The 21,999-nt window shown below is 48.2% G+C and overlaps 1 protein-coding gene across 11 annotated transcripts in view; it reads right to left on the reverse strand.

Moving 5' to 3' along the window:
* The window catches only part of ZNF462 (zinc finger protein 462), a 134,164-nt gene that overhangs the window by 64,893 nt on the left and 47,272 nt on the right, over positions 1 to 21,999 (reverse strand). For 7 of the 11 annotated variants that reach the window (XR_003523608.2, XM_027614913.2, XM_027614916.2 and 4 more), the window contains exons 2-6: positions 12,402 to 12,651; positions 6,243 to 11,866; positions 5,285 to 5,449; positions 3,363 to 3,649; positions 8 to 126 (exon numbers count right to left, since the gene is read on the reverse strand). Coding sequence is in view for 9 of the 11 variants with exons in the window: in XM_027614913.2 (XP_027470714.1) it covers positions 8 to 126; positions 3,363 to 3,649; positions 5,285 to 5,449; positions 6,243 to 11,866; positions 12,402 to 12,621 (6,415 nt within the window). In the remaining 2 variants the exon portion in view is untranslated. Of the gene's footprint in view, positions 1 to 7; positions 127 to 3,362; positions 3,650 to 5,014; positions 5,118 to 5,284; positions 5,450 to 6,242; positions 11,867 to 12,401; positions 12,652 to 21,999 lie in introns of those variants that run through there. The other 4 variants (XR_003523609.2, XM_027614917.2, XM_027614919.2 and 1 more) reach the window with 4 other exon arrangements.

A 21,999-nucleotide genomic window follows, 5' to 3' on the forward strand; every position in this document is an offset into this window, starting at 1 on the left:
AACTCACCAGCGTGAGCCTTGAGTATATGTGTTTTCAGCCGGCTGTTATAGGAGGACTTGAAGGAGCAGAGTTTGCACCGGAATGGTTTATGGTGTCCATGGTGGGTTTGCATATGGCGATCCAAGCTTGATGGAGAAGAAAAATAAAGGAGAGAGAAAAACGACAGGATTAACAATTACATACATTTTTCTCCCAGCCCTTTTCCAGCAATCCCACTTCGAAGCTGTTCAAAGTCATTTTGTTACTTCCCAAGGATGGTGCTTACCCAAACCAAAAACAACAACAAAAATGACAAGAGTGGTCGTGCCTACTCGAAAGGGAAGGGAGGCTCAAGGAAGGAAAATATCAAGAGCCTTTTTGGATTGAGAGACACGGCAGCAGGAACAGGTCATAGTAGACTCTTGTTTTCCCTTCCCTAGAAGCACATATAATCGGAAAAGGGCATCCAAAGAGAAAAGATGAAATACCAGGGAATGCAAGTTTTCTGCCAAGTTGGTGAGGAGTGCCTATCAAATAGTCCCTTAACTTATTCCTCCCCGCCCAAAAAAAGGCATTAGAGAAATTTTGCATTTAAAAAGGGATTTCTTGAGGCGCCCGGGTGGCTCAGTCATTAAGCGTCCGCCTTCGGCTCAGGTCATGATCCCGGGGTCCTGGGATGGAGCCCTGCATCGGGCTCCCTGCTCAGCAGGAAGCCTGCTTCTCCCTCTCCCACTCCCCCTGCTTGTGTTCCCTCTCTCGCTGTGTCTCTGTCAAATAAATAAATAAAATCTTTAAAAAAATAAAAAGGGATTTCTTTTTAAATCTCAATTCTGCATTCATGGTGAACACTCAGGAGGGGAAGGCAAGTTTCAAAGCAGTTGAGCTCCTTGCAATGTGCTGTCACGACTCCGTGTTTGTAAATGTGAAGGCAACGTACAGGTATGTTTCAAAGAAGTCATGTGATCCAAGGGCCACTCCCCCCTTCTGATAAACACCACCATGTTTGCTGTATGTCAGAGCAACTTATAAAGAAGTTATTTAGTTATGCTGAGCTCCCAGTATTTCATAATAATTACTAGTCTAAAAAAATAATAAATCTCCCAAACAAGGTGTGGGAAGGCGTTCTAATTTGTACCCGAACCCCAGAGAACTAGACTCCCTTCTAAATGACTCATCTGGGAATGGTTGCTGCTTACCATTTAAACATATAATGTTCTCCTGAGCTCCAAAGCAGCACTTTTTAATCGCCTCTGGACATCTCCCTCTGGGTGTCCTTTAGCTTTCTTAAACTCAACTCAACTCAGCCCTAAACAAAACCATCGGGTTTTTTTTCCCCCTCCAAAACAGACGCTCTCCCTCATCTCCTTCCTTCTACAAAGGACACCACCATCCTCAGTCAACCAGAGCGAACAGCTAGGTGTCATTTGTCCTCTACTTTGTTTCTCATCCCTCAGCCCCTACAATAAAGTCAGTTTTTCCAAATCACGAAGATCCTGCTTCCTTTAACCATTCCCAAAGTTCCATCCTAACTCTTTGGATCACCTATGACTGCCTTCTAATTGGTTTCTCCCATCTTTTTTTCCAACTCAAGAGCATGAGCTATGGCGTCAGACGGCCTGGGTTCAAATCCCAGCCATTGCTCATAAACCGCGTGGCCTGGGCAAGTTACATAAACCTCCTCAATTTTCTTATCCACAAAGTGGAGACAGTAGTGGGAGCGTACCTCATAAGGCTGACTTAAGAATAAAATGAGATAATACTTGAAGGCACTTAGCGCACTGCCTGACACATAGTAAGTCTCACTAAATGTCAGCAATTATGATGACTACTCATTCCAGAGTCTTCCTTTTGCCGGTAAGGTAAATTACAAAGTCTTAATTCCGCATTCACAGACTCCAAATATAGTCTCTACTCAAGTCTTCGAACTTTATCTTCCGCTATTCTTTTACATTATAACTTAAAAGATTAGTGAGACTGGACCCACCAGCTGGGCCCCCACGAGCCTCAGGCTCCGTTCCACAGGCTTATGCTCTCATCCCTTCCGCCATGTTGTACGTCCTGTCTAAACTATTCAAGTCCTGTCTTCCGACTTTAAGACCTGACTCAAATGCTCCCTACTCCGTAAAACCTTCCCAATTCTTCCACAGTGGAAGAAGTAACAGTTCCCTTCTTTGAAACTTCATAGTATTTTACTGATAAATTTTTGGACAAAGATAAAGTGCCTTATTTTGCCTCATTTGTGTGCTTGCTTTGTTTATAATTCCCCTAGCCCCTAAGCTCCCTTAGCTCACGGGCCATGGCCTCTTCATCTTTATACCCCCTTGATATCCCCCACCAGGTCCCCAGCACACTGCCTAGCCCAGGGAGTATCCATTTATTCACAGGGGTCTGCAGAGACTCTACTGGGTGTCAGAAAGCAGGATAGATGCTGGGGAATGACTACTTCTTAAACTGACAAGAACTACACAAGCTTTATGTCAGTGCATGCATCTGACGACAAAGCCGAGATGTCAGGCTCCGTGGCATTCAGGGTTTGTAACCCATCCTACCCACTGGAAAAGCATTGCCTCCTCCTGCATTTCAACAACTAACTAGCACTTTATCTTTCTAAGAAGGAACCAGCCCAACATTTATTTTCAATCATCCTAAAAAGAAACAGCATGTCAGTCTTACAATCAGTCACCTCCATCCAAGACGGTGGCACACATCATCGGTCATGTATCTCTCTCAGACAGTTCAAAGAGAAAGGCAACAAAAGGTCGTTTCTTCTCAGAACCACCCCCCTTCCCATCACCCCCCAAAGCCGGTCACAATAACTCCAAATCTACAACTCCAAAGCTGTGATGGGCCTCAGGCAGCTCCTTCGCCTCAACCTCCCTGTACTTCAAGCACCTCTCGGCATCAGTAACTTCCTTACTTTTCAAGGTCTTTTAAAAAAAAAAAAAAAAACTCAAGCAACGATTCTTTGGTCACATGAGGGAATAGTCCTAATTTTACCTCCTTAGCCCCTCAATTTCTCAATTGGAACTTTACTTCCTCGAATGCCGATGAGGTTCTGGATGGACGTTTGACAGATATGCCAGTAAATTCATCTACTTTCTAGTCTTTTGTAAATCATAGCAACGCCTCCAAAATAGGCACTTTTAAAAAAGGCCCGTATTTGCCAAGTCTAATGTTAAGCAATCTCATGCTCTTGGCTCCCTTTGACAGACGGGGGGCACTGAGGCCCGAGGTAACCTAAGCAGCTAAGCAGCAGGTGCGAACCCTGAGCGGGGCTCTCGGACTCCTCCGCGCCTCCCCTGCTCCGGCTTCGCTGCCTTCCGCCACGGCACCTCCCTCCCTCCCTCCCGGCCACTCCCTGTGAGCACGCGGCAGTACTTACTTGTGCCTGAAAGCAGAAACAAAGGAGCAATACTGGCAGCCGTACTTGTCCTCGCGGGTAAACATGGCCAGGGCCAGATGGCTCCTCTCATGAGAACGCAGCCCCTGCATGGACATCAGGACTCTGTCACATTGACTACAATGGTATCCCCCCGGCCGGGTTTCATCCTCCAACATTCCATCAAGCAAGCAGTGTTCACCATCCACCCGGTCCACCAGGGCGCCACTGGCATCTTTGGCTGCTTCCAGTCCATCCAGGAACAAGTGGGAAGGGTCTTCGGCCTCCTGCTAAGAGAACCACACACACACACATGCCCCACCAACAACATAAATATCCATCATCATCGTCTCCAGCTCTCCTCCTCTCCCTTCATTCTCCCAAACTCATCAGCATCTCCTGTTCAAGCTTCCTCCCCTGCCTCTCGGGCTCCCCCTGGAGGGAGGGCAAACCTGCCTGCCATTCGTCAGGCAGTGCTGGTGATTTGAGGGCAACATGTCCGGGCTCAGGCTGCTACTGCCTGGGAAACCCAAGAGAGGGGCTCTCCCACTGTGAAGACCATTCACTCACTTGGCTCCCATCTTAGAAAGCACATTCACACTGCCATCCCACCTGAGCTGACATAAAGCAGGGTTAGGGTTATGGCTCAGAGAAAAGAAAGGAAGGAAGGAAGGAAGAGGGGGAAAAAAAAAAAAGCGGAGAAGTTTGGGCACCTAGGAGCCATGGGCCATCCTTGGGAAATGAAGGAACGGGAAGGACCCTGCCCTTTGTCACCTAGGCTCCTCCCCACCCGGCATGTGGGGACTTCACCCATCGTTCGGGAGGCTGCTGTATGATCGACTGAAAAACTTAAGGAGCAGCCTGGGCTTAAGACACCCGTGTTTGGAGGTGACTCCTTGGGTTACTGATTACACACAAAGAGCTGCCCTGTTTCCCTCAAGCGATTCCAGGAAACATGCCTGGGACACACCGCGGGGGCGTGGAGGGGGCCGACCGCCACTGCCCCCGGGGGCCACTGTGCTGCTGAGAGCCAGAGGGGCTTCAGTCTTCAGTGAAGGAAAGCAGAGACTTCACGTCCATGCCACGTGGGCACAACATGACACCAGATCGAGAAGGGCCGATGACAAAAACATATTCACATAGCTAGAGACAAAGAGCTGAGCCCCGAACTAACTAAGTTCTCCGCCCAAAAATCAGTGCTTAGCCATATCCTGGAAGGCAGGGATGGTGGCTCGGTCACTGAAACTGCAGCTGCTGAGGGGACTGTGATGTTCATGTTCAAAACAGGCGGCCCAACAGAAGTCAGGGGCAGGAGGGAAGGCGCTGGTCAGTGACATATGGGGAAAAGGGGATGAAGGAGCCAAATCAGGTCAAGGGGTTCTCGGGGCCCTACTGTGACTGGGAGGCTTGTAGTGTTAGATTTCATGTGTCTTACGCTCCTCAGAGGACCCAGGCTAAGAAGTAAAAGATTCTCCTGGGCTCTCTGCAGTGTCAGCCGGATGAGAACAGTTAAGAAGTCAGGCGGCAGGAGGGGCAGAAGAAGATGATGGGAGCAGGACCCACTTGATTCCTCTCAAGAGCTCGGGCAACTTGGAAGAGCAAACACCTAACGGCACTAAATGCAGCACAGAAGGGCGACCCAAAGCCTCCTGTACCGAGAGGCCCGGATCTTCCGTTTCCACCAAACTATCCGCGTGGAAGGGAACCAGATCGAAACGCGACCAGGTCGAAACACGAAAGATGAGAAGAGGGTCCAACCTGCAAAAAAATCAAAACAAGCCAGACCGATCCAAGCACAGCTCAGGAACGCCCACATTCTGGGACGCCCTTTCCTGAGCTGCTTTGAGCAACGGGGGTTAATCAGTAACTCGAGTGGCTCACACACAAGAACGCTCATCCAGACCTCTCCCCTCCCAGGTCCTCACCTTCACGGCGGCGGACACCGCCGGGACGCTGCCGTACTGGACGTGCTTTCGCAGGTGGTTGCAGATGGCTCGGAGCGTCGGGTGCACTTCCACACAGAATTTACACTTGTAGCCCACCACCTTCCTCTCCTTGATCTTTGGCACCTCTTCTAAGTGACCAAAAGGCTGGTAAAATACAGTGGTAGCCATCAGTACTCCGAGCCCTCCCTCGCACGCCGGCATTCACGCTCGTAGCTTACTAGCCAGACTTTATTTCAAAGCGGATTAGCAGGTTAAAAACCAAGGGAGAGCTATGTGAATATTTTTACAGAACGAATTCGTCAGAGCCGTGGCACGCTGCCTACTAGGCAAAAGTCTCCGGAACCCAAATGTGTTATGACTTGTGAGGAGAGAAGATTTCTGTGGCGAAGCCTCATCGTCACAGCCACCGGGTCGTGTGGTTTTCACACCAACGTCAACTACGCAGGTGAAACGTTGCATAGCTACGCCATTAGTGAACGTCTTGACCAAAAAAATTAAAAAAAAAAATTAAAAAAAAAAATCTACTCCTGGAGATGTTAAGGTTCACGTAGCAGACACTGCAGACCAGAACCACGGCTGAGAGGTGCCGGTGACACCGAGAGATGGCCCACAGCTGCCTTAGAAAGAGAGCGAGCGTCGTCGTGTAACTAGGCCTCAGATAAGGCTACTTGGCAGAAGGAGATCCAGAGAAACCACCACCCCGGCCCTCCCCTGGGGAGCCCTGGGAGGAGCAGGAGGGAGGGGAGCGGGGCCATGGGGGAGGGGGAGCAGAGACCGGGGGATAATCAAGCTCGAAATGTTTAATTGACTTATTGAGCTCTCTGGCAAGCTAAGTCACTAGGAAGCCTGTAGCAGTTTGGCTGGCAACGAAGAAGTGCGTGTGGGCACCAGTGATGAGAGGCCTCCTGGGGGAAGGGAAATCAAAACATATCCTTACCCTCTCTTGTTTGAAATCTGCAAAAGCACCATCTGCATATTTCTGCTTGCTCAAAAGCTGTTTCCTCCTCTCCTGACGTTTGGCACGCTTCTGGAATTCCTCATTGTGAATGTTCAAGTGTGAGGTCAGCTCCGCCGTGCTTTGCAGTTTGCTATCACAGTGCTTACACTGGTAGGCGGGGTTCGGCAAGCGGGGGCCGCCACCCAGAATGACGAAGTCCCTCTTCAGGTCCCGGCTGTGGTGGTCAGTGTAGTGCATGCACAGCAGCTCGGCCGTGCTGAAGGACAGCTTGAAGCACTTGATGCAGCGGAACGGGAGCCACTCCATCTCCGGGGCTTCGCTTCCCTCCACCTCGGCGGCTTTCTCGAAGCTGCCTCTCTCCTCCTCTTCCATCAGCACCGGCTTCTCATGCTCGTCTGCGTAGACGGCCGTGAAGTAGCCACCCAGCTTGCTGGCGTGCTGCTTCTTCGGGAACACCCCCGGGTGGCGCTTCATGTAGTGGGACACGATGCCCTTCTTGCTGAAGGACTGGAAGGAGCACAGTGAGCACTTCTTCTTCTCAACGGCCCGCCGGAGCTCCTCGCTGAGCTGCGGGGAGTCGTCCTTGGGCGGGGACGGGATGATCACCTTGTTGGGCTTGTCGCTGATGGTCCGGGAGGCGGCCAGGCAGTGCGTGTAGTACGCGTCGATGTCGTGGCGCTTCTGGTAGTGGGCCGCCAGCCCTTTGCGGATGGGGTTGGTGTAGGCGCACAGGGCGCACTTGAAGAGGTTGTTCTTGCCCTCTGGCTGGGCACGCACGTTGTTGTGCTTGATGCGGTAGTGCCTGGCGATGCCCTTCCTCGTGGAGCAGAAGTACTTGCAGAGCTGGCACCGGAACACCGTGTGGGAGACCAGGTGTGAGGTAGAGAAGTGAGACGTGGACACGGGCTCCTCTCCCACCTCCTCCTCGGTAACAGAGACCTGGGAGGGGCTCCCGTCGGTGGTCATCTCGGGCTCGAGGGAGACCGGCAGCTTCGGGGGTGACGGGGAAAAGACATCGAATTCGGGCTGATTGTGATACTTCTCGTAGTGGATTTTGAGCTTCTCCAGCGTGCCGTGCGTGTATGGACACAGCTTGCAACGGTAGGCGCCATAGCCTTGCTTGAAGATCCTGCTCGTCTCCTCCACGTCGTTCTGGGCTATGTCGGCCGACTGCTCCACGTCGTGCACAAAGTCCTCGGCGGTCACCTTGATGGCCGGGTGTCGCTTCTGGTAGTGGGTCAGGACGCCGTGGATGCGGGTGTTGATGTACGGGCAATGCCGGCATTTGTAGACGGCGCCTGGGTTAATGTCGATGTCCTGGGCGAAGTCGGCCGCCTTCACCTTCATGCCAGGGTGCTTCTTCCCGTAGTGTGTAAGAAGGCCGTGCAGGTTGTTATACTCAGACTGGCACACGGTGCACTGGTACGGGGTGGACGATATGGCCGGGTTGGCCGAAGCCAGCTGGATGCTTTTCTCTGGGGAAAGCCTCGCGTCGTCCGGGCACTCGGCGTCCTGCTCGGGGAGTGGCGGGGGCAAACTGTTTTCACAGTTCACAGGACCCACCAGCTCTTCGGCAGAGGCGGGGAGGGGATTCTCAATGGCATCTTTCTCCTTGATGATATCCAGCAGCACCGACTCATCACCGTTCATGGCCCAGGGGTGGAAGGCCTGGTAGTGATTGGTGATGTCCCAGATGGACACGGCTTCAAAGACACAGTCTCTGCATCTGTACGTCTTCGCTTCCGCAGGCATCGTCAGAGACGGAGGGGACGGGTCTGGCCCAGCCCAGAGTTTGGTAGCCATGTAAGTGTAGTCAACGTAATGCTCCGGATGCCTCCTTTGGTAATGCAGGAGCAGACCGTTGGGCTCTGTGTGGGAATAGATGCACCACTCGCAGTGGTAGCCAGCTTCTATCAAGCCATCGAGAAATGCCCACCGCATGATGGACGTGACTGTGGCCTTCAGGGCAGGGTGGTCTTTCTTGATATGCTTCCTCAGTGCATAGAAGTAGGGGGAGGTATATGAGCACTGCCTACACTTGAGCGCTCGCAGTTTAGCTTTGTCCCGCTCCATGCTGGAGGGGGCGACGAGCACACAGCCAGCAGGCTTCTTCTGGTTCCGGTCACAGAGGCTTCGGATGGTGGCCGTGTGCTGCCGGATCACATCTGCATTGGCCTTGAAGTCTCGGTGCTTCTTCTGATAGTGAATGAGGACACCTTTGACCGTCCGGTTCCCATAATCACAGTGCTGGCAAAAGAACATCTCATTCTCCACAGGAGGGCCGTCTCGCTCAGAGCTGCCACGGTTCAGCTGTTGCATGGGGGCGGGTGGCCGAGGGGAGCCTTGGGGCCCCTCGGACCCTCTCATCATTGCAGCTGTGGGAGGAGCCTGTCTGATATATTTGGCAGTGACCTTTATTTCTGGGTGTCTTTTCTGGTAGTGGACAAGCACTCCCACAACTGACCGATTGCTGTAGGAACAGTGTTTGCAGTAGTAAAGCTCAGTACTGAGGTCTGGTGGCGGGGGTTGTGGGGGGGGTGGGGAACCCATGTTGGACATTTTGGGAGACATTGGAGCACCCACCTCAAATGATAACTGAGAAAGGGCAGAGCCCCTGTCCACAGACACCATTCGCATGGTTTTCTGGATCCTAAAGTAGGAAGCCTTTTCTTCCGGGTGTTTCTTCTGATAATGAACCAAGACAGAATGCATGTTGGGGCTTGCGAACGAGCAAACGTCACAATCGTAAACGACAACAGTGTTAACTGAGGGGTCCTTCTGATTTTCACATTCTGGAGTAAAGGTCTTTGAAGGAGTGTTTTTATTAAACGTAGCTGGCAGACCGCCCCCGCGAGCCACGGGAGTGGAAGTCGCCATGCTCTTGGGGGCTGAATTCAGAATCTCCCTCAGTGTCTGGGATTCCGTATTCAGCCCTTCCTGCTGCTCCACGACATAGCTGGAAAATATCATCGCGTTGTTAATCTTGACCGTGGGATGCATTCTTTGGTAATGTGGCATCAGGCTTCGGACGTTCGGGCTCGTGTAGGAACAAAACCGACACCGGTAGATCAGGTCCGAATGGTCAAAGTTGAGTACGTTCATGGCTTCTGGGTGGTGTTCGCCGTAATGCTGCTGCAGGTCTTCAAAGTTGGTGTAGTCAATGTAGCATTCCAGGCACCTGTACACGGCACTGTGATCATTGGGGTCCAAGATGTACCTAAAGCTGAACTTGATGTACGGGTGCATCCGCTGGTAGTGGGTGCTGACACTCCGGGCAGATTTGTTGTTAAAGTCACAGTGTTTGCAATAGTAAAGCCTTCCGGAGTCACCAAAGTCTGTGTTCTCGTTATTGTGCTCAGTTCCATAGATGGGAGTCTGGGTGTTCAGCAGAGCGGTACTGGAAACCTGGTGATCCTTCAGGTTTGTCGAGGAGCCGTAATAGTCCTCTTCGTCTTCAGAAAGGGTGAGCTCAATCTCAGCCCCGTTGGTGGCGTTGTAGTCGTGGGCGACGCTTCTGAAGCTGGGCTCCTTCTGGGGCTCCCCGGCATCTCTCGCCCAAATCTGTTGGGCCGAGAAGGATGCGGACACCTCCATGACCGGCTCCGTCGGCTCTTCCTCCCTGTCCAACTCAACCTCTATCTCCACTTCATTGTCTTCCTCTTCCTCCTCGTCGTCCTCCACATTGATCACTGCATCCTCCTGCTGTTTTGTTTGGTTGATTTTGCTCTGCAGGTTGCTTGCTATCTCGTCGATCCTCGTTCTCTTCTTCACGGGCGATAAATCGAGGGGAAAGTCATTAGCGAGCTTCCTGGAGGCCTTGGCTACAAAATTGTTCTTGGAGGACAACCCAAGAATTGAGGTCTGACTTTTCTTCACAGTGTTGCTGGAAGAGGGGTGGCTGTCTGTCTCACTCTCCAACGGCAGGCTTGAGGGCTGCCCCTCAAATTTTGGCAAGTTGTCGCAGAACGAGTGTTTGTGCTGCTGATGGACCCGTAGCCCTTTCAGAGTCGTGGTGGAGTAATTACACATGGTGCATTTGTAAGGGTGCAGGGGTGGGGCTTGCACGGGCGGTGGGGGCTGCTGCGTCGGCGGGGGCTGGGGCTGCGGCTGTGGTGGCACCTGGTGGGGGGGCTGTAGCTGCGGCGGCTGAGACGGCGGTGGCGGCGGTGGCGGCGGGGGCGGCGGTGGCGGCGGGGGCTGTTGCTGCTGCAAGGGATCCAGCAGGACTCCTGACTTTCTGCCATTGATGCTTGAGCTCTCGTAAGACACGACCCCTTCGGTCAGTGGAGAAGCGAGGCTTTCGCTCTGGGAATTCACAGCATCCCAATCTGACGCTGTACCCGTGTGACACTGTTTGTGAGCCCCGAGCTTTAACGAGCTTTTGCAAGTAAACGGACATTCGTCACATTTGTAGACAGCGGTCTTTCCGGACAAGTGGATGTTTTCTATGTGGCGGGAGATGCTACGTCGATGCATAGTGAGGAAAGGACAAAAGGGGCACTGGAACCTATTCATGAACCTTCTAAACGGAATGCCCTTGGTCTCCAACAACTTGTTGCCGTCTGAGCCCATCAGCTGCTCTGCAGACAAGCCCGATGTCTGGTGATCCATAGCATTCAAGCCATTCTCGCTGTCTAGCTCATTCAGCTCTTCATCAGAACTGGAGTCATTCAGCATGCTGTTAGTTTCCAGGTCAGCAGAGGAATTGGTCATGTCAGCCATTCCATAACGCGATCTCTCCGCCAAGTTAACGAGGCCAGAGTTGTGAGGGGACTTCGGCTTCATCTGAGGGTAAGACACGGGTGGAAACTTGGAAGCGGACGAAGAATTGGGTCTCATGATGGAGTTACTGATGGAGCCCCGGAAGTTGGAGACGTTAGCGCTGGGCAGCTCCCGGCTTGCAGCATTCATGGACAGATAGGTGGAATTGGAAGTAGGGCTGGGGGCGCTTTTGTTCTGCACATCAGGGAGGTTAGTCCCTTCTTGCTGCTGTCGGAGGCTGGAAAGGATCTTGACCATGCTGCGATGCTTCTTCATCATGTGGTCACACCAGCGTTCTCGGCGGGGGGTCTGGTAGCTGCACCACTCACAGCAAAAGTTGCCTCGAGACTTGGTCAAAGGCTTGACCATGGACTCTAGGATGCTGCGCTCCACGACCTCTGCTGGCAGTTCCTTGCAGGGGTCCTGCAGGGACACGGGTGGGACCACGGGGTCTGGTATTGGAGCAGGGGCAGGGAGGGGAGCAGTGGTCTCCTTCAAATTGTTTTTGTGATACATCTTCTGATGCTTAATTATTCTTGCCCTCCTCGGTGACTTGTATGTGCAAAACTGGCAAGAGAAGACCTTTCCAAATCCCTCATGCATCATAATATTATAATTTAAGGATCCTGGAACAGGGGGGCCCGCCGAACTTCCTTCAGCTTGAGCTCCGTGGACCTTCCTTGTGTGTTCGATGAGGAGGTTTTTTGACCTAAAGTAGCGTACGCAGAACTTGCATTGAAAAAACTTGTTTGTTGGTTTGGGATTAGGGGCAATATGCTGACCGTAATATCCTGGACTGTGGCCATAGTAGCTTCCAGTCCCCAACGCAGTTGCATTTTGACCTAAAGAGAAAGCATGAGGTAAGTGAGAACAGAAAAGCAAACAAAAGAGAATTAAGAAATTCCATCATGCAAATCAATTTTTCTTTTCCAATTATTCTTCATTAATAAACATCACACTCAAAAGTCCTAACATCTCAAGATGAGGCCCTGAAGAGTATTAATGAAGCATTCATGAATGTACACATATCGCTTCTCACAGATGAAGACGCAGCATTCAGCTTTAGGAACGATATTCACCTCATCTCCACTAATGTGCCCTACAGCTATAAAAAGACGCGTTTCACACACTGTGACATTCATCCCAGAATTCTGCAAGATACTATCCCATTCTCCAAATTGAAAGGAAACTAAGAGACATAAGGAAGCTGAAAAGACAATAACGTAGGACACTCAAGAAGAGAGACATGACGCCCAAATCGCAAAGATGGCTCGCAGAGAGTAAGAAACTCTGAAGAAGCCGACCTGCAGCTACAGGCTAGAACTAGAGAAGAGTGATAGGACATATCAGATATGCCGAGAATCGGTGAAGATTTACCTGATAGATCCTCTGCGATCGCAAATTCGTCCTTTATAGAAGAATACTCCACCTCTGTCTGATTACTGGCATTCATGGACCCGGATCGTGGCTCATTAGCATTGTCTTCAGCAACATCAGTTGGCTGCAGAAATGCCGTGTGGACATCCTGAATGTGCGCCTTGAGATCTTCGTAAGACGGGGCTCTGAAGTCACAGCCATCGCACTGTAGCACCTCCATGATCTGGGCCTACCTTCTCACATTAGGAACCTGTGACAGAAGTCAGAACACAGCATCTGAAGAACTGCCCTGGTTGCACATCCCAAGTCGACAGGGCTACAAGTCCATTAACAGAAAAATGTCTAGTATCGGCAGATTTCTCTCACTGAACTTTGCCAGTTGGAACACCGGCCAGAGAAACGCAATCAGACATACTAGGGATAGTGTCCTTGAGTTCCTAACTTCAAAGAAGGGGGGGGGGGGGCAGATAAACATTTTCCAGTTTGATATAAATACATCTCCAAATGCCATTGGTCAAGGAGACCCTTAACAGTTCAAAAGTTTTAGTAGTTTCTGAATTTCTTGACTGAATTTAAATTTTTAGGTTAAGTCGATATTGACTTTGATTCTGGCTTGGATCCCCAATTTTTTTTTTTTTAACTAGAACCTTTCTCAGAAGTAAAGAGGATGTCTGTACAGAAAAAAAGGACAAATTTCAATCATCATTAGCTGTTTTAATATGAGAACTTTGATGTTTAATCCCCAAATGGTGAAATAGTACTGAATCTTGCACTGGTGGTAGAGAGAGCTTTTATTATGCCTCTTATTATTCTAATATCTTAACTGATATTGGGGTACGCTTCTTTCCTCCTTTCCCCAAACAGTCTAGTTGTGTGTGTGTGTGTGTGCGTGCGCATGTGTGCACGCATGTGTGTATGTGTTTCATAAGCTAAATGGTTATTTTGCTTTTTACTACCTACCAATTATAACCTAACAGCTTCTCCAATCTAATTAGGTCATAAGCTATTTCTCACGAGATTCTCCAACCACCAACTTGAGGTGACAATCCGGTTTCTAGTTTAAAGTTGCACCTTGGTACCTTAGTTTACATTAAGGTAACAGACACAGTTTTGAAGAGGGGCTTCTAAGTTGTGCCTCTCTCTTTTCCTACGTCTCTCCTTCACAAACGTGAAGTGTATACTTGCCTGCCAAGAGCCGTAAACCTGGGGTAGCATAAAGCAAAACTTGCCCAGGTACCTTCACTCTGTTCTTCACTAGGTGATTGAGAGACACAGAGAGCTTCCCACTAACTCAATGGAGAGGCTCACCATTAAGCAGTTAAGAATGTACTAGAAGGTGTAGTCTGTCCCATCGCAATACACATCTTGAGTTGAGATACCCGATTATTATCTTAATCAGTGAGTTACTTCATTGAGCTCACCACAAACTCTACTGAGTCACTGTAATCTAGAACCAGATGTCCAAGAACTAAAGCCGAAGCCAAATCTTTCTATAGTTTCATTGTACAGCAACTTTCAATACTTTTTATGGCAAAGGGTAAACTGTTTCTGCAGGAGGAACAAAGTCGAGTAACATGTCAAATGTAGAGAAAGGAGCCATTGCGGGCGGATTTTCTATGAAAGAATGCTCCTGCTGATAGCCTGCTAAAATAACTTCTGGCAAGTCCAGCTCTGGACAGACTGAGCTTGCAGAGTGAGACACAGATATTTACCTCCTCTTCTTTCACCCAGCAATTTATCCTTTTCCAATAAACACTGAACTGTGCACCAGAGTCTTTTCAGCTAACGAAGTCTCAATATTCGAGATACACAAGCTTTTATGCCTAAGCACCAACCCAAATTGTGTGGAAGAGGTTGCTATCAGCTCTGGATCAAATTACAGCAGTCACCGAGGCCCCACCCCACTTCTCCTTTCGCACAGTCCATTAGACCTGAAAACAAATTTTTCCATGGTGCAGACGACTCCTGCATTTAGAACACTTCACAGAAAAAAGCAGATCATCTAGTGTGCACTCCCCATCCCCCAAGCCTAGCCCTTTCATCTCAGCCAAACAAGCCACAGCTCTGCTGAATGTGTTTATCACACTTTCAAGAGATAGGAGCTCCTGCGTCACTGAAGCTCTAAGACTCACTAAGCTGCCCTAGTCCTCTGAGCTTTAGGAGCAGCCATTTTAGCTCGGAGCTTCTCTTCCGTGCACAACATGGCTTCTCTGGGATTCTGCTAGGCTGACAATCAGAAATGAGCAGTAGAAGAACAGGCTGGGCTCCTCCTATGCTCTTCTCCTCAACAAAGAATGAACTGTTTTCATTGCTTTCCGAAAAGCAGCACCTTTCTCCTCCTCAAATGACATTCACCAAGATCTCCGAAGGTTCTTTTATCCCATGATTGATAAGTCTGTTCGTTAGTCCCAGCAGAGCTAACTGGTTATTGCAGGACGGTCCTGGACCAGACCCTGTTCTACAGCAGGATTTGGGGGTGGGCTGGGGGGACCTCCAGAATGCCTTGGCTTCTTGGGAGTCGTCCTTCCACACGCAGAAGACATACCATCCGACTCGGCTTGCCAGATTCCAAAGTCTAGTGACCTTTGCTAATCACCAGCCAGTCTGTCTGCATCAGCAGACCCTGCCAACAGACACACCCTTCAACACAAAGGCTGTAGCTATTCCTTTTAAAAGAGGTTCTCTGAAAGCTCCATTGTGTAGCCCGAGAGGAAAACAAAATCTCTTCCCTTCAAAACTTCAAGCCTTTAGAAATAATGCAACAAAAGGCTTTCTGCTGTGTGTCTTTTGGAAATTTTGAGCCTGGTTTGCACAACATCAACAAAAATTATGGTTCTGCACAAGGAAAGCAGGGCACCTTCAGCGTTAAGTCATCCACCCAGACATGAAATTCATCTCTCTATGCAGTTCTCAATATCTCGGTGTCTTCGGAAGCTGTTATCAAGGATTCAAACTTCACTGGACGCAAACACAAACCAACAGTCTCCTTGTTCTGCTACAAAGGAGATTAAAGGGTCATGAGATCAGAAAAAAAACCAAACAAACAACAACAACAAACCCCACTGATTTGGAAAAAGAAGAGATGATGAAAGTGATTTCCTAATGGGTTCTAGCTTTAATGTTGTTGCAGTCTCTACCTCAAAAATAGCTCAGAGCCTTAGAAGAGGTTAATCTCCAGGCTGCTGAGAGAACCAGCTTCAGGTACAGCTGAATGGCCTTCAATTTGATGTCTGCACCAAGCATGTAAAGGAGGACAGAGCCTCCTTGGAAAGCCATTTTGCCTTTGTGTGCACATTTCTCCTTAAGACACTGACATTAGAAGAAAACAGAAATTTCCAGCATGGCCTAAACAATCAAAGAAACAGAAACTCGATGTGTTTATGAGACCGAGGACGCACACACGTGGAAGAAGTGAGAGCGGGAGGAGAAGAAAGGAATGGGGGAGGACAGGAGACAAAGAAAGCCCGACCGGAGGATGACCCATCCATCAACCAGAGTAGGTTTTCACAGCAGATGGTAATCCTCTGAGAAACCCACAACAAGGAAAAAGAGGAGAAAGAAGCTCTGCATATCTGACTGCTTCATCCACCCAGAGAGAGCAGCAACACTCAAAGACTCAGCTAGACAGTGATCTGCTCCAAAATTATGATCTAAAGCTAAAAGCCTTGATCTCGTATCTACTTACTTCATTTAAAAATACTGTCATAATGAGATTAGCAACCCCCCCCCCTCCCCGCCCCGCACTGACCCAATCAGCAAAATCAAAAGCAGAAGAGGAAGCTTCGGAACTAACTAAAAAGAAATGCTATTTCAGAGGGTCATGGGGTGAGTCTACAAATCAAACAATCACCCCCATCTCCTACCACCCTTCCCCCAGGCAGTATTCCCAGGGCCCTCAAGGTCAAATAGGCATCAAGGACTAGACTCTAAACACCACCCACGAGGAGACCTGCTCCATGAATATGGATTCTTCTCTAATGCCCTAGTGCCGAACGTGGTCAGTCCTCCTAACACGCTGGAAACCCTGAGACCATTCGACGTATTCATTGCTCTTCAGTACCACTTATTACCCACTGCTGGTGTGTTCCATTTCCATTTCTAGTTTGGGGATTTCCAAAGGTGGGGTTTTGATGAGAAACCCTAAATCCGATTCGCCACATCTGACAAGCTCTTGAAGACATAGTCAAAGGCAACCCAGAGAGATCTTGCTCAAGATCTGGAATATACACAGGCGAAAGAGGAGAGGGAGATGATAGACACAGGCTGCTCTCTTGTTTACACCACCTGCACACCCACTTTCTGTGCTCAGGATCCCGGAGAGCCATGATGCCGTGGTGGAGGTAAAAGGGGCGACGTGCAGCGTCATGGCATGTCCTTCTCCCGCTCACAGCCCAGACGTACCTGGAGAGGGGGAGGCACCCTTGATGGTTCACGGTGTTCTCACCAGCCGGCCACCATCAACCCTTGCCCATGGCAGCTTGGCGAGCACAGTTCTCCAGGCTTGCATAAACATGGTCTTCAAGTCAAAGTCCCAACTGTCTCCAGGAAGTGCCCGAATTAAAACATGCAGGCCTTGCCTGGATCGAACCTGTTCTCTGACTGAAGGACTGCAGACCAGAAATAAAGCCGGGAAGTGCCACAGCCACGGGGATTCAGCGGCAACTAATTATAACCTTCAAAGCCTTTGAGAAATAGAACCAGAAACACCATAAGGTGCTTTTCCTCTGTCCACTCCAGAAACCTAGTTTCATTTATAAGACACTGAGCTCCCCAGTTCTCCTGAATCACAATTCTAATAAAAGGTTTTAGTTAGCACCTGTTGTTTGTGCTTTTCTTACTTTCCAGTGAATGGAAAAACCAATTATCTAAGGACTGGTAGTGGAATGCATCAACTCTGGGATAGTTCAGCTAGAAAAACAGAAACATCAGGAACCTGCAGATCAGTCTATGAATGTATCTGCAGATCGGAAAGAGCCGAGAGGGTGAGGTCAAAGAGCTAGGGGGCGTGTTGGGAGGTTAGCACTTCTAACCCGAAGCCCCAGCACTGCCATTATGAGGAAAGAAGAATTTTCATGCCAAGGATGAAAAATGGGGGGAAAACAACTAACTCTTCCACTTGTGGATGCGGGTTGCTACTCTGACAGCAAGGGGTGTTCTATGTCACTACTTATCACTTACCCTTGTCACAGTCAAAGTGGCAGTTCTAGTAATTTAAAAACCATTTAAAGCATCCTTCCAAACAGGACTGGACTGAGAAGAAACTGAGGTGAAACGTCCTTTCAGGAACAGGCTCAGTATTTGCAGGATCTAGGTGACAAATGCAAACGAAGACTCTCTCTCTCTCTCTCTCTCTCTCTCTCTATGAAATAATTAATTTTACTGATTTAATTTGACCTCAGATATGAGCATGTGCAGTCCAAATTTGACAGGGACTCTGTCTATCAGAGCAGAATCAGCCCCTTCTGAACAAGCACAAATGATTTATGTTCTCCTCCCATGTTTAGTTAGAAAAAAAAAGTAAAATAAGCCAGCAAAATAAACGAACAAAGAACTCCTGACAACAAGCTACCTCCATCGAGCCCACAGCATTCAGTACCACTATAGATCCTGGCTCGCCATGTGGTGTCTTCAAATGTCCTATCAAATGTTTATACTGTTTGCTACATGATCTAAGCAGTTCTGTGTACTCTTGGCAATTCACCACACTAATGAAAGGTTTAACATATCAGGGAGGATAAATAATTAAGGAATTCAGAAGGGAGACACAGCTGTTCTTCAAAACCAAATTTTCAGAAGAGAAAGGATTAATTTGCAATCACATATGTAACCCCCAATATGAGACTGGATTTAAATACTAGACGAGAAATACCAGGAGACCCCGAGTCCTGCCAATGCACGTTGCCTCTGTTCTATGTGGTCAGTCTGGTCCATCTGTGGACCTTGTACATCAGCACAAGTCTGAAGCAGGCAATCTGCAGATTAATAACCCACTCGCTTTCTGGCCAACGATGGTCCTTTTCAGGTTATCGCTTGTTTTAGCTTTGTTCTGCATCAAGTTTTCAAGTGTTACAGGGCATGTTGAGTAGTATTTCATAACAGATGCCTTTGGGATCATCATTAAAATGAGACGAGCATCCAGGGATATAATCTAAGTGACTAAAAAAACTGTCAGATATGTAAATAAGAAGCAGTTCTGGCTGAGTGACCTGTTATGAAAGCAGGTAGTGAGTGCCTAACACAGAAAGAGATAGTACATACCTTCTGGAGAATTCATGCATTCCTTTGCAATGATATAAGGCTAATTGAGGCCAACAAACCAATCGGCAGCCTGCCAGCTCTCCTGTCCTTAGAAAAGGAAGCGTGTGATTTGAACAAGGAGATAAAAGAGGAGAGAAGGGACTAGAAAAGAAAGGGAGGAAGCAGGGTGGTATCTCAGTAGCTTTAGACTTCATTGTCTGGAAAGGGGAACCTGCAGTTGGCTAGATAAGTCTAATTCTGAGAAGCATCCTGACAATATTCTCCTTAAGAAACAAAACAAACCAGGATGCCTCCTCATACTAAAATGCTCAAAACGCAACCGTGACAAATGAGATCCCAGCTCATCTTGTTCTTTCAAATGACAGAAAGCCATTCTTGGTGTTGAGTGAATTCTCTGAAATGTCATGGGCCCATCAGGAAGTTCCATGGGAACTTTGAAGCCATTCTTGCCCTAGCACATTGAGAACAAGAGATTAACTGATTTCTCTCCTGGAGGGCCAATCCGCACCCAAACGGCAGAGACAGAAAATCACGGTGTTCCTTCAGAGACTCTTCAGAATGCTGGCTGGGTTTCTACAGACACTTTTCACGCTACAAGAACCCTCATTATAAAAATTGTAAAATTAAAGGGAAGTTGCAGATATGCTGCTGGGTCTTCATTACAGAACTGATTGAGACGCAGAGTAAGCAGAAGTTGCCAGTGAAACTCATCTTTCACATCACGAAAGACCAACTCATGCATCGAGTAGTACCTCCTCTGTGGGTGTGAAAGCCCGACTGACCTCAGGCACTGGGCATGTCTTCGCGGCCATAACTGTTCCTGGCGCAGGTCTGGCCAACCACACAAAGTCTAAGTTCCACAGTTTCAGTGAATGGATCCAGAAACCATCTTAACAGTTTACCTTATTCTCTATGACCACTCAGAAAAAAACAAAACAAAACCAAAAACGGTGTATGGCTATTGACTTGTGGAGAGGATGAGAAAGTTTTGCTATGAGAACTCTTTTATTTAGGGGAAAAGCCCACAAAAATCCCAATCTAATCCCTCAGACATTTGCACATTGCCTTCTGTACACGGTTCGCTCAGAAAATTCAGACAAGTCACTTCCTTTGGATGAGAATTACCCCGTTTGCCCATATCAGTGGCGCACAAGGGCCGGATCCAAATGCTGCGATGACCTCTCCAGCCTCATTTCTTCTATCTGACAAAACTGACTACGCAAGCCTGGCACTTGGGTCTGTCTTTCTCCAAACCCTGGTTCCTGATCTAACTACCCTGTCAGGATGAAAGCCCTCAGCAGACTCCTTTCTAGAAAGGTAAACAATGGCTGGGCTGTGTGGATCATGAACACTTTCAGATCCTCCTGCCCAAGGAGACTGTGGGCTGTTTTGTTTGTTTGTTTGTTTGTTTTTCTCTACTCCTCGGGCCTCCACCTATAGCAGAAGCTATCAGAGGCTGTCCTTCTGCTTTATTAAGCTAACCAACTGGCCCATTCATATCCATTGGTTGTTCCAACAAATTAATAGAATCTTATAATAGGGAAAACACAGTATATATTTAGGTATGGAACTGGCAAACACCCAAGAATTAGGAATTAAAAAAAAAAAAATGACAGGAGAGGAATTTCTTTTTTCTTGCAATCTCCAATCTACGTTCAGCAAGTAAGTTTACTCCTAAAAATCACTGCACCCCAAGAACTTCTAAACAGAAGTTAAGACATTTGTTTGCCAACCCAAGAGTAGAGTTTATCACCATGTGAAAACACTAGAATGCTTCTGTACTCCGCCAAGCCCCACATTCCGTAAACCCTTAATGATAAATCTCATTTTTGCCCAACAAATTTAGTTTTTTCAGTTTATTCACTATTGGGTTGCTCTTAAAAAAAAAAAAAGAAAGAAAGAAAGAAAAGAAGAGAAAAAGAAAAAATGCCAAGGATACAGAAACGCCTATCCAGCCAGTAAAAGAATGTTTCCAGCAGATGTGACGACTCTGCCTGTCACGTTCACCTTGAGCAAGTCTTTCAAAGCCTTTACTGGGACATTTTGCTAAATGAAGACATTAGATTATGATACTCAACCTTTTTATACAAAAAGGGAGTGTTTTACAAGTTTTCCTTCTCATCTCTGAAAGACTTTTTTTCTGACTTAATTCACTCCTTTACTTTTATTATTATTCAGAGACAAATAAATGTGCAGTTTTATATGGCATCAGCAATATAAAAGTCTGGGCTCAAAGGTTCTAACCTCTAAGAGGCATTCCCTGACAACTCCATCTAACATTTGCTGACCCCCCTGACTCCCATGAAATCGAGCCCCCTCTCCACAATCTCGACCACACTCACTTTCTCTCTACCACATTCCACTGCTTTATTTCCTTCACTGTTGACATGATGCCTATTTGTGGTCTGTCTTCCTCTAAAACATAAGCATTCTGAGAGCAAGTCCATGCCTATCTACTCAAGTTGGTATCTTCAGCACTGGGGACAGTTCACATAATGGGTTCAGCAAATGTGTTGAATGAATGAGTCAGAGCTTCTGAAGATTCCAATCAAACAAAAAAAGAGTGGTCATGAGAATTAGATTCTTCTTCTAACTCTATGTTAGCATAGAGCAGTGGTGGTCCCAACCAGGAGCAATTTTGCCTACCCCCCCAACCCCCCACTCCACCACCACCAACACCCACTCCTCCACCACCACCACCACCACCACCACCACCACCACCACCATCACCACCACCACCACCACCAAAAAAACCCAGGCTGGGGATATTTGGGAGTTTCTGAAGACATTTTCGGTTCTCACAACCAGAGACTGGGGCGCTACTGGCATCTAATGGGTAGAGGCCAAGGATGTGGCTGAACATTCCACAAAGCACGGGACAGTCCCCACAACTGTGGACAGAATGATCTGGTCCAAAATGTCAATGGCACAGAGGTTGGAAACCTTTTCACAAGTGGTCGGTCTGTGGGTTATTTTCAATCTCTGTATATAACCCACCTGCCTTTTTAGTCCTTGCATGGGGTCCCGGCCAGGGAATCTCTGACCTAGATGATCAGCAAATTCTCTCCCAACTCAAAGATTTTATGATTCTATGATTCTAAATGACCTAGTCTTCAGGTCATAGATCACGAGTCTTTAGTTTTATTTTTCTGATTTGTGTATTTTACTAAAAATTTTTCAAGGAAAAAATGTAAGATTAAGGTGAGTGACTGGTCCATCTTTCTTTAGTGGTAAGGCCCTTGCACTGTTTGTTGATGGTCCCAGGCATGGGCTTTGAGGGTAAGGGGCCAATGTCATTAAAAATGGTCGAGTTCTACACTTAACATGTGGCTTCCAACTA

The sequence above is a fragment of the Zalophus californianus genome, chromosome 13 (genome assembly GCF_009762305.2).
Source record: "Zalophus californianus isolate mZalCal1 chromosome 13, mZalCal1.pri.v2, whole genome shotgun sequence".
Lineage (NCBI taxonomy): Eukaryota > Metazoa > Chordata > Mammalia > Carnivora > Otariidae > Zalophus > Zalophus californianus.